Here is a 14,570-nt window from a genome sequence, read left to right on the forward strand (position 1 = left end):
TCGTCTTTTATGTCACAACTCTATAAGAATACAGAATTCTTTTACCTAAAGAATAGATATGTGATGAAATGTTGTTTTTACAATACAATTGTGAAAAAAATTGTCCTTGTCAACTATAACCAACATATTTTTTTTTTCATTTTTATTATTTATCTTTAATTCTTGTTTATAATATTGACAATAGTTATAAATCTGTCAATTATTCGTATTACAAATGTTTCATACTTAGATTTTTATGTATTTATTTTTTTATTCAAAATTTTAAATTTTTTATAACCAATAATATGAATTTAAGATGTTTAAAACGTTTTGTAAGTGTTACTTTCAGCTTCCCACAGTAAATGAACTACATCTTTCATTATTTTGTAGAAATTGTCCAAGTTTAGGCTCAATTTTCAACGAAATTATGCATCGGAGATACAACAGAACACCAGAGTATGTTAAAAATTGTCATGTATTTTTTGTGTACATATATAATAAATCATTTTCTTCAGCCATATAAACTTCATAAACTGAAAGAACCTCCCAGTGCAAAATCAACTTTAAAAAAAGAAGAAGCGCTAACGTACTATCGACAAATGCAAGTAATTCGTAGAGTAGAGGCCGCCTCGAGTGCTCTTTATCAAGCGAAACTTATTCGAGGTTTTTGTCATTTATATTCAGGGCAGGTAAGCTTGAAACTACATATATATATAATTAATATATCGATTAATTATTACACAACAGGAAGCAGTAGCTGTTGGTATGAAGGCAGCTCTTCGACCAGATGACAAAGCGATTACGTCATACCGTTCTCATGGTTGGACATATCTCTTTGGTGCAACTCCTTTAGAAATTCTTGCTGAGCAAACCGGCAAAAAAACTGGTTGCCAAAGAGGTAAAGGCGGATCCATGCACACATATTGCAAAAATTTTTATGGAGGAAACGGTATTGTTGGAGCACAAGTAATAACATAGCCTCACGCTCTTTATTTAGTAGTCTGTCTTGATTTTTTTTTGTAAGAAACCCTTAAAAAATATCCAGTTTCTGTTTGTTCCCCTTTTTACTCTAAAAAAAAAAAAACAACTGACATCTTACAAAAAAGTATCCATTGACTAAAAAAATCTGCCTTAAGAAAATTTAGACCAAAAGGAGAGATGTCGGTTGACGATTTAGAAAATACAACTCTTTTTGCCCCTACAATGGTTTTGATTTTACATGTAATCTAAAAAAACTTCTAACGCTTCTGAACCTGTCTCTTACAATTAGTCAAAATTTCTAGTATAAGTAGGTAATCGTCCCTTTATAAACTAGTTGCATCTGTTTGACTACTCTGGTGTACTACGCAGGTTCCTTTGGGTACTGGCATATCTTTTGCATTAAAATATATGGGTTCGGACGCTGTCTGCATCACTCTTTATGGAGATGGTGCCGCTGACCAAGGACAAATTTTTGAATCCTTCAACATGGCCTGCTTATGGAAATTACCAGCCATTTTCGTATGTGAAAATAATGGTTATAGTATGTTTTATTCCCTAACACAAATCCACTGTTAAAAGTATGCGTTTGTAAGGTATGGGAACAGCAGTTCACAGACATGCAGGAAATCCTAATTTTTACACACGCGGTGATTGCCTTCCTGGCTTATGGATGGACGGTATGGACCTTATGACTGTAAAAGAAGCTACTAAGTATGCGATGAAGTATTGTAAGGAGCACGGACCAATTCTTATTGAAGCTGCAACTTACAGGTAATCAAATAATGCCTTGTCTGATGTTGGCCGAGGTTAATGAATTAAATAACGTTAGTGTTCCTTTTAAAGATATTTTGGACATTCTTTGTCTGACCCTGGTACAAGTTACCGAACAAGAGAAGAAGTGGCAGAAGTAAGAAATAAACGAGATCCAATTACGAATTTCAAAAATATTATCGTTGATGGTGGATTAGTCACTGAAGACGAAATAAAGGTAAAATTAATTATCAGAAATAAACAACCATTCAACTTTCTTTATTGTCTGTTGTAGAAAATAGATGATGATGTTAAAACAGAAGTAGACAAAGCAACAGAACAATCAAAAACTGATCCGGACGTTGGCGTAGATGAATTAGTGGCGGACATTTATTCAAATAATCTGGAACCGTTCATCAGGGGTGTTACACCATTTCAACCTCTTCAGCATAAAAGAATAGGAAAAGCTATAAACTTGAAATAAAACACTATTAGTGTTAACTATTTTTCTCATCATGCGTTTCATAAAATGTTTGCCACATAACTTAATGAATTGAAAAAGTAAAAGTATATTTTAAAAAAACAAATAAAATTTATTGCTTTCTGCAATAATACACGACACAACAAGAAAATTAAAATTTAATTCTTTTATAAAACTTACTGCAAAACGAAGCTAGTAAGTGTTCATTCACTTTTTTTTTTTTTAATTTAAGACTCAAACAACTTAAAACAAAAAAAGTGATATAAAAACAAATTGTACAAAAACTAAAATAAGAGTAACTAGAAAAAAACAAACCAAACTTTGAATCCTTATAAAACACTGTCGTACAAAATAAAAATAAATTCTGTAAGAAAAAACAAACCAATATTCGCTAATATCGCTGTGACAAATAAAACGTAAAACTAAAAACTTGATTAACATATTAACAAAGGAGGCGAATTTAATGATTAGGTATTTGAAACACTACATTACAAAACTCGCAATTAAGTTACTTTTTAACTTATTACTAATTTTCTGTTGAGGAAGTTGCACGTATTCCTAAAAATTTAATAAAATGTTAATGCAGTTTTATGGTTTCCATTTGTAACATTCTTTACCTTTTTGTAAGGAACTTATCCAATCCTTGACTTTCTGGACATATTCTGTATCACAGTCTTCAGTAAAAAGTTGACAAATTTTTTGCACTAAAGAAAAAATTGCCAGTAAGAGTGGTGCTTGTGTTACTGCACTGATAAAAGGAATGACGGTATTTTTTAGTTTCTTCATTACCCACGATTTATCGGAGTATTTACATAACAATAAAATTTCGTATTGTAATGACCAACTTGGAACTTCTACAGAAAAAAATTATAATCAGAAAACTGTTCCAAAAAATAAAAACTAAACAAAAGCGTTTCTTTTTTGGAACAAAGATTTAAAAACGTACACACCTTTGTATTTATTGAAAAGATCTTCAAATACATTATCATCAGTGCCCAATTCTTTATATTTATAATATTGGGTTATTAGACTTTTTAAATTGGCGAAATTATAGCCAGGCTTGTTGCAATTCTTTGACATGACTACTTTCAATAATGTTTTTACTATAGGTACATCTAAAACAAAAAAAGAGAAGTGATTAACGGTATAAATTAGTATTAGAAGTTGTAATTAACGTGGCATTATGTAATCTAAAAAGAACATTAATTGGTTACTTTCGCTCTGAGAGGCCACAGGAATAATTTCTGTCCATGATGTAAGGACAATAAATAAAAATGGTACTGCCAGGTCGCCCATAAAGTAGACAGCGTCACAGCACATTCTACGCATCCTTTCTTTGTCACGCCTCAATTTACAAATGGTCAGGTAAATTCGCAAAACCGGCGATATTTGCGAAAGCTTCTTTTCAACTAATAACTTTGCTTCTGCCTTTATCAAAAACTTTTCGCAAACTTTTACATTTCTTTTCTCCAGTGCCATCATCAAACCTAATAATGTTCTTTGTATTGGGGTTAGGAGTGGCGCAGGTGGTGTATATTTGGTGTCTGGCTGGTCGTATATATCTTCGTTTAGTTTTCGAAGAATTACCCTGTAAAAAATTAATATTTTTCAATCCAATTAAAAAATTAGGAACAAAATCATTTCAATATTTGCATAATTTAAAGTTTATATATGAATAAAGCTTGAAAGTAAATTTGCACAATTTCTTCAGAGCGAGCCTACGACAATTGTTTCGCTACACAGTAACTTCTTCAAGTGACTGACTGTTATACAAAATATACCGAATAAAAAAAAATATTAAGAACCGTTTTAAAACACGTAGATAATAAGCATAACAAAAAATTCTTACTTGGCAATATAAACATCTTCCTGGCCATAAAATTTATTTACCACTTCTTCAAGTATATGAGCTTCATTAGGAAAATTTATAAGTTTATTCAGAATTTCATTAGCGGCTTCTGAAAATATGATTAAAAAATAACTTATTTATTATGTTAACTGATTAAATTATACCTTTAGTGAGTTTTTGAGGTTTCTCTAATGGAATAATCTTTGGGTTTATAGAAGTTTGATCCATTTGATTTCCTTTGGCTTCAGGTGATGGCGATCGGGGACATGGGATAAATTTTAAACTACGCGAGGGTCTTTTATAAGAAGTTTTCCCTAATTTTTCTTTTTTTACGGTAGACAATTTTACGGAAGATCTAAGAATTTTTGCAGCTTCATTTCGTTTTGCAAGAATATCCACTGTAACACCTTTACTTTCAATTGGTTTTTTACTATTTTCTAAACGTGTTATTTTTATTGGAGGCTCTTCTTCCTCATTACAGCATTTATTTTTTAAAGGAATTCTTCTTCTTTTTGTACTATTACTCAAATGGCAAACAGTTGTTTTATTCGAGGATTTACTTATTGATTGAACTTTAAGCAGTCCTTGGTTTGATTTTTTTTTATCTTCTTTAACAGCATCAATAATTCCAGAATTATGAGATGATTTTATATTAATTCTTCCAAACTTTGCTTTAGATAATTTTTGTCGTAACAATTCTACCTTACTTTGTTTTTTCTTATTAACAGGATTTAATTTTTTCGTTTTTTCTTTATCTTGGAAATTTGAATTCAAAGTGTTATCTATCGAATTCGAATCAGTGTTTTGCGAAGTCTTTTCAAACACTTTGAAAACTGGCGAATGTAAAGCGGTCCTATTTTCAGAAGTGTATCCAGAATCAAGGCTCGTTAATTCAGAGTCATAAAAATGATTACTTTCATTGTTTTCTGGGTTATGACAAAATTGCCCTGAATTTTTATTTAAATCTGTTTGAATCATTTCCACTGAATTGACATTTTGTTTGCTATTTTTACGCATATCAACTCGCTCTTTATCAACGTTCTTTTTAATTTTTGCACATCTTCTCTGTTTCCTAATTATTACTGAAGATAGTGATTCGCTTGAAGATGAAAGACGTCTTTCGATTCTTCTAGTGTTGCTTTCGTTATATTTTGAAAGTAGTTGATTAAATGTTTGTTCTTCACTTGGGGAAATTATTTTGTTCTGACCTTCGATGTTACTGTTACTTAAATTAGTGCACATATCAATTTTTTTGTCGATATATTCTATCATTTTTTCAAAAACTTTGAAAATCATAGAATATGCATCTTCTGTAGTAATTTCTTTTTCATTTAAACTGTTTGTACTCATTTCCATTCCATCTACTTTAGATAACAATTTTTCTGCTTTATCTGTACTGCAATCGCCATTATTTGCATTAATATGTATTCCAATGCTGTTACTTAAGATATTTTCGCTTCTAACTGATGTATGCACTTCATCATCTTTATTTAGAGACCCAAAGTCTTTATTATTTTGTTCAGTTATGATAATTGTGTTTTCAACATGTACACCTTCGTTAGTAATTTTTTCAAATCCAAGAAAATCTGGACTAATTGACCGAGTGTCTTCAACACAACCCAGTTTCTTGGGTTCATCAAATTCCTCTTGTTCAACTAAATCAGAAGTTAATGACCTATTTTCAACATATATCTCTGTATGTTCCTTAATTTCCTCAAACCCTATGAATTCAGGACTTGTTGGTCTTGCATTGTAATAGAAGTAATAAGATTTGCACATGGAGCCTTTACATTTTTGTTCAAGATACACATTTTTTTGTATTATTTCAGAGCTGTTTCCATTTTCCGATTTAATTGGCGAATAACAAGGTTTCGTAGAAATATTAGAGATATTTTTAATTCTTGGGCCGTTCATTTGAGGAAGTTTATGGCATCTTCTGTAGTTCTTTATGAAGTTCTTAAGTTTCGTATTGTACTTAAACAGTTTTCTTATTTTATTTTTGCTTAATAATAACCCTTTTTGTGCTTTTAATGATCTCATTTTGTTAATATTGCAACGCTTACAAACATGCGATTTTATTTCACTTTTAGATTTCTCAATAGTAAATATATTTTCGAATTTTTGCAAATTTTCTGCAGGCGGTGTAGGCGGTATAATTTCAATAGTAGGTATATTTATGGGGTGAACCAAAACATTTTCTTCTAAATATTGTATGGAGTTATCTGCAAAAGTAAACTTTCAATAAATAATTTATAATCTTAAAACATGAATTAGCATCACACCTTCGAACTCAGATGACATACTAAATGGACTGATGGGTTTTGGTATAGCATGATCCCTAAATACAAATCCAACTGATTCAACTGATGAGGCGTCCTCATCTTCCGATGAAATGTCATTGCATTGAAATTGGAATGATTGATCAAAACAATCAGTTAATATTTCATTATGTTTAATACTAAAGTCCAAATTATTTTCAAGTACATTGTGTTCACTGAAATCATCTGTCTGAACAGATTGACAGCGAAATTCGGAATTATTTTTTTGAAGTTCTGTTTGTTCTAATTTCTTCCTAAGAGATTGCATTTCATCTTGAAGCAGTTTTTTCTCTAAAGAAAGTATACTGTAATTTTTTTCTAACTGCAGAAATTTTTCTTTGTACAAGTTTAATTCACCAACATGATTATTTATTAAGTTATATACATCTTCAATGTTTTCACTGGAAGAACTGGCTTCTCCAATGTGTAATTTTTCATTTATAAATGATATTAGTTTCTCATAATTATCACCCTAAAAGTGCAATACATAACAAAAAAGCCTTATACATTATACGTAAAAATTGTTGTTTGTTTTTAATATTCATTAATATACACCATTGACCCAAAGAAAGCAAAATAGACGCGAGGGTCTTTTATAAGAAGTTTTCCCTAATTTTTCTTTTTTTACGGTAGACAATTTTACGGAAGATCTAAGAATTTTTGCAGCTTCATTTCGTTTTGCAAGAATATCCACTGTAACACCTTTACTTTCAATTGGTTTTTTACTATTTTCTAAACGTGTTATTTTTATTGGAGGCTCTTCTTCCTCATTACAGCATTTATTTTTTAAAGGAATTCTTCTTCTTTTTGTACTATTACTCAAATGGCAAACAGTTGTTTTATTCGAGGATTTACTTATTGATTGAACTTTAAGCAGTCCTTGGTTTGATTTTTTTTTATCTTCTTTAACAGCATCAATAATTCCAGAATTATGAGATGATTTTATATTAATTCTTCCAAACTTTGCTTTAGATAATNGTTGTCGGCCATCATTCTTTTCTAATTGTTGCTGTTGTCGGCCATCATTCTTTTTCAATTGTTGTCGCATTGTCACTGATGTCGGCCATTATGGTTTTTAATAGATGTATAGTAATCAATGATTAAAATTTAAAGGAATTTATGTAATACTACTTTGCCCTGTGTTGATAGCACTTGTAATGTCTTTTATTTGGTTGCAATAACTATTCTACTTTTTTTTGTAAGTATAAGTACATTTAAAAAGAAATTATTGAAATTAACAGCCAATAATTAAGGCCTCTTTTGCACTTAAAAATTGATTTTTAACAGGTTTAATTGGTTTGATTCTCTAAATTTAGCTTCAGTTCCTCCTTAATAACGGATAAAGCAATACAGATTAACAAAAAACAAAACAAGTAGCAAATATAACTTAATTCAAACAACAGGTTCAGCAATAATAAGGTACATATTTAAAGGCGTCTTTTATTTTTGCTTACATTTAGTCCTTGTGATGACAGCTCACTAACTGGACCATTTCTCATAGGACAGCATCAAATTTAAACTGACTGGTTTCAATTTAAGAATAAAAACTTTCGCCTTTTACTAAACATTTTTTTATACTTATATAGGAAGAGAACAACGTATGTTTTATATTTTCAATATTAATTTTGAAAACAGTTAATTTTAGAAAATATACAATTAAATGTCTGTCTAAGGTTTTTATCGATTACAGATATGTTACTCAAAATTAAAAGAACACATCATTGATATACATAAGTACTAAAAAGGTATAAAATATTCTTTTTACAGATAATAATCATGACAAGAGTTGCTTTTTAGTAGAAATCTACTTACTTGATCCTTGTACTTTTCCATTGATTGTTCCTGCTCTGCAATTTTTAATTTCCTTATTAAGGTTTTATTTTCTTTCTCAAGAAACTTTATTAAGTCATTTTGTGTTTTCTGTTTTTCTTCTAATCTGGAAACTTTATTCTCATATTTTGTAACTTTTGCATTACAAATTTTACTGCATTCTTCTTGTGAAAGCAATTTATTGTCAAGTTCAGCTTTTAATTGTTCTATTTGTTTGTTAGCACTCTGATACTTTATTTGGATATCATTTGCATATTTGCCATGAGTTTTTTCCAATTCCTCATATGCAAGTTTTAATGTACGATATTTCTTTGTAAATGACTGATGATTTTCTATAGTTTTCTCTAATACTTTAACTTTCTCTTGAATTAATTTGTCATCTTTGCATCGTTTTGCATACAAATTGAGAAGTACTTGGTACTTGGCTTGATGTTTTTGGTTTTCTTGCTTCTTTTCAAGTAGGAGTTTTATAACTTCGCTACAATAAAAAAATGTCCATAAACAATTCTCTTGATACTCTTGCACTTAAAGCAGTATTTAACTTACTCAGTTTTTATGATCTTTTCCTTTATTAGGGATAAATCCATGTTTTTGTTACTTATCATCGTGAAAATCCTAACCTAAAAATGAGTATTACATTAAGTACCTACTGGCAAATTTGTTGTGTATACTTTTATTTTCATAACTGTTGTAAATTAATCGTACCTATTTTCCTTTTTTCATTTTAACACACTGTATAACTACATAACTTCGCTTATATTAACTTTTCACACTTTATTAAAAAATTCGTATCAATAACGTTCTCATGCCGGCATTCATATTCTGCAACCCCTCCAACAATAGTGTAACCATAGATAAAATACTATTATTATTGGCTCTGTACTAGTAACCATAGACAAGAAATGATCCACTATATACAAGAGTGGCAAGTATTTTATTAAACATTGGGATAATCTATCACATACAATCATAAAAGGGAGGCATCATTTTTTAAAAAATAGTACCTGGTATAAGAAAATTCGTATAAGTGCTAGTCATGTTTTCACATAAACAATAAACAAATATGTGTCCAATAAATGTAATTTAAGGTTTGGGGGGTGTTTTGTCTTGTTTAAAAGATTTCAAGAGTTCGAATAATGCAGGACTGTTTTCAGATAAGCAGGATCAGATAGAAGAAAAAATGTCAACAAATAAATGTGTAATTTATAAGTCCAGTGAGTATTTTGCTTTATCTGTAAAGCTGTGTATTAACTCTAAAACACCTTGAAATTAACCATCGAAAAATATATGTCAAATTTTTGAACATTCACTTATGCCAATATCATTTGTGAATATTTTAGTATCCGAGAATTCTGGAACGAATGGAAATCGTTTGTGAAATTTAAATATCCAAAGAAAAATTAATGCTAATTTTTCGATGAAAAACAAAAAATAAATTTAATTTGTCAGTACCCTCTAGCGTAAACGCAAGTAATCTTATAAATGATACAACAGCAGTATGTTACTCCATGGTCACTTTCACTATAAGATTATACGAAGATTACTTGTGATTACACTGGAGGGCATTGAAAAATAAAATTTATTTTTCTTTTTTTTTTTAGAAAAATATCNATAATGTAAAAGAAAACACTTCCAACAATAATTGTGATACACAGGATGATGACTTGGAAAAATCTAACAAATCTGAAAATGACAACGAAAAGGTTTCTTGCCTTGTTTGTGGCAAATCTGTTATTAAAAGTAATTTAGGAGTTCATTTGGATGAATGTATGGACAGCATTTTTAATAAAAAGGACAAATCTAATGTAGACGAGGAGAACGAATGTAGTAGCGCTGATCAAAAGTTTAATTGCCCCTTTTGTTTAAAATATGTGTTAGAAAGTGAAATGACTAATCATCTTAATTTATGTTTTTCTGTTTAATATTAAAATTGCTTGAATTGTAATTTCGTATAAAGGCTTGTGGTTTACTGATTTATTATATAAACAATTATTAATGTCACTAACATTCACATCACAACCAATTGGAATACGTGAAAATTTAAAAATTTGACTTCTATAATTTGTTGTCTAAAGAGGCTCTTGGCGCATGTTTTACCTATTCAATTTTATCATTATCATAAAAAACACTGTTTTTTTTGGTTTAGTTTGTTATACTTATGCTGATATGTGTAGTACGTAGTACGATGTGTAGTTTGTGTGGTATAAAGTGATATTTGTCGGTTAATTAATATATTCTATAATAAAACAAGTATAGGAATATTTTAAAGATGCTGGAGCCAGATCATTTAATTGCTTTACAATTGCAAGAACAATTTGAACAAGAGGCTGAAGTAGAAGCAGGTTCAAATTTAGTATATAAGAAGAACAACAACCCTAATCTCAACAATTCAAAATCGTTGATCGATCCTTCTTGGGAGCTTATAGACCCTACACCTGACATTTACACTCTTTTCATGGTATTTAATGAAAGATATTTCTGGGGTAAACTCGTAACCGTTTGTGTTTCTTGGAGTAAAAGAATGACTACTTGTGCTGGCATATGCAGTTATCAAGGCAGGGGTGGTATGTGTAAAATAACATTAAGTGAGCCATTATTGAAATTGAGACCTAGGAAAGATTTAGTTGAAACATTACTGCACGAAATGATACATGCTTATTTATTTGTAACAAATAATAATAGAGACAGAGATGGTCATGGTCCTGAATTCCATAAACACATGTATAGAATAAATGCTGAAGCAGGTTTTAGTTCAACTACAAACTTAGAAGCCTTGTATGATATATCTAATTTTAAGGTACAAGTATTAGTGTATATCACGATTTTCATGATGAGGTACGTTTATATCAACAACATTGGTGGAGATGCAATGGTATATGCCAGAAATGGAAACCTTATTTTGGGATTGTTAGGAGAGCAACTAACAGAGCACCTGGTGCTAATGACTATTGGTGGTTAGAGCATTCCAAAAATTGTGGCGGAACTTTTATAAAGGTAATATTTCTGTAAAAGATATTGTTTAAGCTTATTTCTAATTGTAACGTTTATGTTTTTGTGTTAAGAAAAATTATAACGATTTTAATTTATAAACAAAAATTTAGTATCCATTAGTGTATGATTATAGCTTTTATTAATACCGAATTTTTCTTTTTATTATTATATATGATTTTCCTTTTATTAAAGGTAAAAGAACCGGAAAATTTTAAGGGAAGGAAAACTCAAAAGGAAAATGTGAAACCAACTGCTAATCCTAAAAATGATATAAGGAGATACATAGGTAACAGTCAAATTAGTAAATCAGATTCGACATTTCATATAAAAAACGGTTCTAACATTGTCGGATTCAAAGACATACAAAAGGGGAGTGTAGGCATAGCAATAAAGAACTCTAGCAGTACCATCGTTGTTACCAATAAAACGAATTCTAATCAGTATGCAAATAACAATAAGGATGTTAATAAGGTAATAGCAATAGTTAAACCTTTTTTGGCCAATGGCAAATTAATTAACACTCAACTTGATACTACTATTATCCAGCAAAAGACAGAAGATTATTCGATTGTGCGAAATCATTGGTTACAAAAATTTCAAAATCAAACTGAACCCAAAAAAGACAGCAAAGTAAATGATAAAAAACGCACCTTATCTTTAAATGTTCCGGTTGAAGAAAAACGCCAAAAAATAATTTCGCCATCACTGTCAATGTTAGACATGCCAATTTCTAATATTAATACTACTGATTTTGTTAAATGTCCTGTGTGTCTAAAAAATATAGAAAGTAATGGAATCAATCAACACCTAGATTCCTGTTTGACTAAAACTAGCGAAAACAAGACTGAAGTGCAAGATTTATGTTTAATTTGCAATGAGACTGTTTCAAAAGATGCATTAAATAGTCATGTTAACGATTGTTTAGATAGGATATCAATAAATGGAAAAATAAAATGTGATTTGTGTGGCATTTTGATAGACAGAGATAAATTTTCTAATCATCACAAGGAATGCTTGGATAATGTATTTGTTGATAATCCAAATATGGAAAAAAGGACATGCAATATTTGCGGTAAAGATGTAGCTAAAATAAATTTTGACCAACACCTAGAACGTTGTTTACATGATATTTATGATGCGTCTGAGCCAGCTAACGTAGACCAAATTGACCGAAATAATGTAAAAGAAAACACTTCCAACAATAATTGTGATACACAGGATGATGACTTGGAAAAATCTAACAAATCTGAAAATGACAACGAAAAGGTTTCTTGCCTTGTTTGTGGCAAATCTGTTATTAAAAGTAATTTAGGAGTTCATTTGGATGAATGTATGGACAGCATTTTTAATAAAAAGGACAAATCTAATGTAGACGAGGAGAACGAATGTAGTAGCGCTGATCAAAAGTTTAATTGCCCCTTTTGTTTAAAATATGTGTTAGAAAGTGAAATGACTAATCATCTTAATTTATGTTTTTCTGTTTAATATTAAAATTGCTTGAATTGTAATTTCGTATAAAGGCTTGTGGTTTACTGATTTATTATATAAACAATGTATGTTGCATGTCAATATTTTTCAATACATATATTTTTTTAATACAGAATTTTATTGCCGCTTTTCCATGTACAATATATTATAATCCCTCTTCTTTAAATTATTTTATTCTCGACTTCCAAAAGAAAAATTGGTGTATGAAGTAAAAAAAATTATAATTAATGTACTATACTAATTTTAGATTTTCCTTTATAATGCTATTAATAACCGAACTATTCAGTATTTAATAAATCTACGCCTATATTAGTTTCGAAGAAAACATTTACGAAAATTGAGAAAATCAGAAAAAAATGAAAGAATTTTTTATGGAAAAGTTTCTCCTCTTGTGTAAACATCCGTTGCGTCGTCATTTTTCTTATTTCTTTTTCCTTTGATTTTTTCGACTTATGTATCTTGAGTAAAGGGTTCAATCACTGGTACCGTCCTAGTAATGCATTACAAGATTAAAGGCTATCTTTCAAATGTGCATTTGTACATACCCAAAGATATGCTTATTTACCTGGTGTATCTGCAGGCACTATACATAACACTAACACAAATACTAAAACTTTCATCCCCTCCCACACATTGCACTTAATTTTAAAACGACACGAAAAATGAAAAGGGAGAACCACTAACAAAATGATTATGTATAGTGGGTTTCACTTTCCATTGCGGTAAAGTCCCATTGGGATGGATTCCATAATCGTATAAAATTTATACTATTTAACTGAGCAGACTGTTGTCATAAAGCCTATAATTAAGAACCTCTGACGATGAGTGGAGATGACGAAGTAAAGACAACAGAACCATGACAAAACTAAACTAAGAGGAGATACTTGTGGTTTTAAAAAGGACGGAGAACAAATATCTTGATTAAACAACGAACAACCCAAGTAAAAAATAAGTGACAATGCTTAATACGGAAACTTCGATCGCGACTTTAACGATGTGTGATCATGTTTGTTTATCTTAATTGATCGAAATTCTTCCTCTTCTGAAGAGAGAAGAGAAAAAATGAACGATGGTCCATGGAAATCTGAAAAAGAAAATAGGTAATAGTGTTAGTATCATCGTTTAAAAAGATATTTGGTTGGATGTAAAGTACTTTACTTACCGCTCACGCTGAAACAAAATCGAAGATAAATTAGTAAAAGGTTAAACATATAATTTATTGTGAACCCACTAATGGGGTAGAAGAATGTACTTACTTCATTACATACAAAGGTTTTGATAAATGGATATCCTTGATTTTAATCTCAATAAATTTTATGTAGATACCCAATAAAGGTATGCTTGTATGTGTTTCAGATGGGTGGATTAGTGTTAGTTGAAAGTAGTAATGGAAATGATTAAATTCGAAAGCTACTTTATAATTTTCAACATTTTTTGAAAGATTTGTGATTTCAAAATAAATTGAGAATAAAATTTGAATTAAAAGTTCTTGTGTCGTTGGGATTGTAAAGGTGACGACAGTGGCGGTAATTCGGGTTGGACGAGAACGAGAATCGAAATTGTGGTTAAACTGGTAGTTTGGTGATTTTTTTAATACTGTGACGAATAAAAAGAAAGCACTTGGTTCATATGTTTCACTAATTTATTTTTTAGATTTCACTCTAACATATGTTTCGGCTTTAATGCCATTATCAAAGAGTTAATATTCTAAACTGGAATATACGTTTGAGTGAAATCGAAAAATAAAAAGGTGGAAAAATAAAAAAGTATAAAATCTAGTACACACGTACTCGTTGGACAAACGCTTATTATCATTAGGTCGCAACAGAAAAATATAGATACTTTATTTAAAAATGAACGGAAAAGTAAATATTATATTATAATTAAGTAATATTTAATTATA

General features: G+C 29.9%; 4 protein-coding genes across 7 annotated transcripts; 2 read left to right on the forward strand and 2 right to left on the reverse strand.

Annotated features, from left to right (window-relative positions):
* Positions 1 to 162: 162 nt before the first annotated feature.
* Positions 163 to 2,211, forward strand: LOC108741758 (probable pyruvate dehydrogenase E1 component subunit alpha, mitochondrial). The gene is made up of 8 exons (XM_018476667.2): positions 163 to 311; positions 370 to 435; positions 495 to 668; positions 727 to 945; positions 1,330 to 1,501; positions 1,554 to 1,731; positions 1,804 to 1,948; positions 2,006 to 2,211. Exons 1-8 carry the CDS (start codon positions 285 to 287, stop codon positions 2,192 to 2,194), a joined length of 1,170 nt encoding a protein of 389 aa, XP_018332169.1. The 5' UTR covers positions 163 to 284; the 3' UTR covers positions 2,195 to 2,211.
* Positions 2,212 to 2,313: 102 nt separating this feature from the next.
* Positions 2,314 to 7,329, reverse strand: LOC108741666. Its single transcript, XM_025977287.1, has 7 exons — positions 6,947 to 7,329; positions 4,205 to 4,333; positions 4,041 to 4,149; positions 3,406 to 3,779; positions 3,142 to 3,306; positions 2,809 to 3,045; positions 2,314 to 2,749 (listed from the first exon to the last, which is right to left on the reverse strand). The coding sequence occupies exons 2-7, from the start codon at positions 4,266 to 4,268 to the stop codon at positions 2,718 to 2,720; spliced, it is 981 nt and encodes a 326-aa protein (XP_025833072.1). The 5' UTR covers positions 4,269 to 4,333; positions 6,947 to 7,329; the 3' UTR covers positions 2,314 to 2,717.
* Positions 7,330 to 7,526: 197 nt separating this feature from the next.
* Positions 7,527 to 9,029, reverse strand: LOC112903858. 2 transcript variants are annotated; one of them, XM_018476571.1, is made up of 4 exons: positions 8,894 to 9,027; positions 8,735 to 8,808; positions 8,171 to 8,666; positions 7,527 to 7,918 (listed from the first exon to the last, which is right to left on the reverse strand). In XM_018476571.1, exons 2-4 carry the CDS (start codon positions 8,791 to 8,793, stop codon positions 7,916 to 7,918), a joined length of 558 nt encoding a protein of 185 aa, XP_018332073.1. In that variant the 5' UTR covers positions 8,794 to 8,808; positions 8,894 to 9,027; the 3' UTR covers positions 7,527 to 7,915. The 2 variants fall into 2 exon arrangements, with proteins under 2 accessions (XP_018332073.1, XP_018332066.1); XM_018476564.1 differs by lacking the exon at positions 7,527 to 7,918 and adding an exon at positions 7,942 to 8,095 and having other exon boundaries at positions 8,894 to 9,029.
* Positions 9,030 to 9,298: 269 nt separating this feature from the next.
* On the forward strand, positions 9,299 to 12,775 carry LOC108741708 (sprT-like domain-containing protein Spartan). Of its 3 annotated transcripts, none has more exons than XM_018476609.2 (4): positions 9,299 to 9,402; positions 10,458 to 10,932; positions 10,986 to 11,182; positions 11,372 to 12,775. In XM_018476609.2, the coding sequence occupies exons 2-4, from the start codon at positions 10,458 to 10,460 to the stop codon at positions 12,662 to 12,664; spliced, it is 1,965 nt and encodes a 654-aa protein (XP_018332111.1). In that variant the 5' UTR covers positions 9,299 to 9,402; the 3' UTR covers positions 12,665 to 12,775. The 3 variants fall into 3 exon arrangements, with proteins under 3 accessions (XP_018332111.1, XP_018332118.1, XP_018332104.1); XM_018476616.2 differs by lacking the exon at positions 9,299 to 9,402 and having other exon boundaries at positions 10,182 to 10,932; positions 11,372 to 11,650; positions 11,726 to 12,775; XM_018476602.2 differs by lacking the exon at positions 9,299 to 9,402 and having other exon boundaries at positions 10,182 to 10,932.
* Positions 12,776 to 14,570: the final 1,795 nt, after the last annotated feature.

Source organism: Agrilus planipennis, unplaced genomic scaffold, assembly GCF_000699045.2.
Source record: "Agrilus planipennis isolate EAB-ADULT unplaced genomic scaffold, Apla_2.0 scaffold24, whole genome shotgun sequence".
NCBI classification, from domain to species: Eukaryota; Metazoa; Arthropoda; class Insecta; order Coleoptera; family Buprestidae; genus Agrilus; species Agrilus planipennis.

What these genes read in the sequence shown, in the direction of transcription:
- LOC108741758 (XM_018476667.2), top strand. Translation starts at nt 285, where the DNA reads ATGAATTTAAGATGTTTAAAACGTTTT. An exon ending in ATGTGAAAATAATGGTTATA is followed by an intron (nt 1,502 to 1,553) that starts GTATGTTTTATT and finishes TGCGTTTGTAAG; the next exon opens with GTATGGGAACAGCAGTTCAC. An exon ending in ATTGAAGCTGCAACTTACAG is followed by an intron (nt 1,732 to 1,803) that starts GTAATCAAATAA and finishes TTCCTTTTAAAG; the next exon opens with ATATTTTGGACATTCTTTGT.
- LOC108741666 (XM_025977287.1), bottom strand. Translation starts at nt 4,268, where the DNA reads ATGGATCAAACTTCTATAAACCCAAAGATTATTCCATTAGAGAAACCT. An exon ending in TGTGGCCTCTCAGAGCGAAA is followed by an intron (nt 3,307 to 3,405) that starts GTAACCAATTAA and finishes TTTTTGTTTTAG; the next exon opens with ATGTACCTATAGTAAAAACA. An exon ending in TCTTTTCAATAAATACAAAG is followed by an intron (nt 3,046 to 3,141) that starts GTGTGTACGTTT and finishes TTTTTTCTGTAG; the next exon opens with AAGTTCCAAGTTGGTCATTA.
- LOC112903858 (XM_018476564.1), bottom strand. Translation starts at nt 8,793, where the DNA reads ATGATAAGTAACAAAAACATGGATTTATCCCTAATAAAGGAAAAGATC. An exon ending in GAAAAGATCATAAAAACTGA is followed by an intron (nt 8,667 to 8,734) that starts GTAAGTTAAATA and finishes TTTTTATTGTAG; the next exon opens with CGAAGTTATAAAACTCCTAC. An exon ending in TGGAAAAGTACAAGGATCAA is followed by an intron (nt 8,096 to 8,170) that starts GTAAGTAGATTT and finishes ATACCTTTTTAG; the next exon opens with TACTTATGTATATCAATGAT.
- LOC108741708 (XM_018476609.2), top strand. Translation starts at nt 10,458, where the DNA reads ATGCTGGAGCCAGATCATTTAATTGCTTTACAATTGCAAGAACAATTT. An exon ending in TAGAATAAATGCTGAAGCAG is followed by an intron (nt 10,933 to 10,985) that starts GTTTTAGTTCAA and finishes TCTAATTTTAAG; the next exon opens with GTACAAGTATTAGTGTATAT. An exon ending in GTGGCGGAACTTTTATAAAG is followed by an intron (nt 11,183 to 11,371) that starts GTAATATTTCTG and finishes CTTTTATTAAAG; the next exon opens with GTAAAAGAACCGGAAAATTT.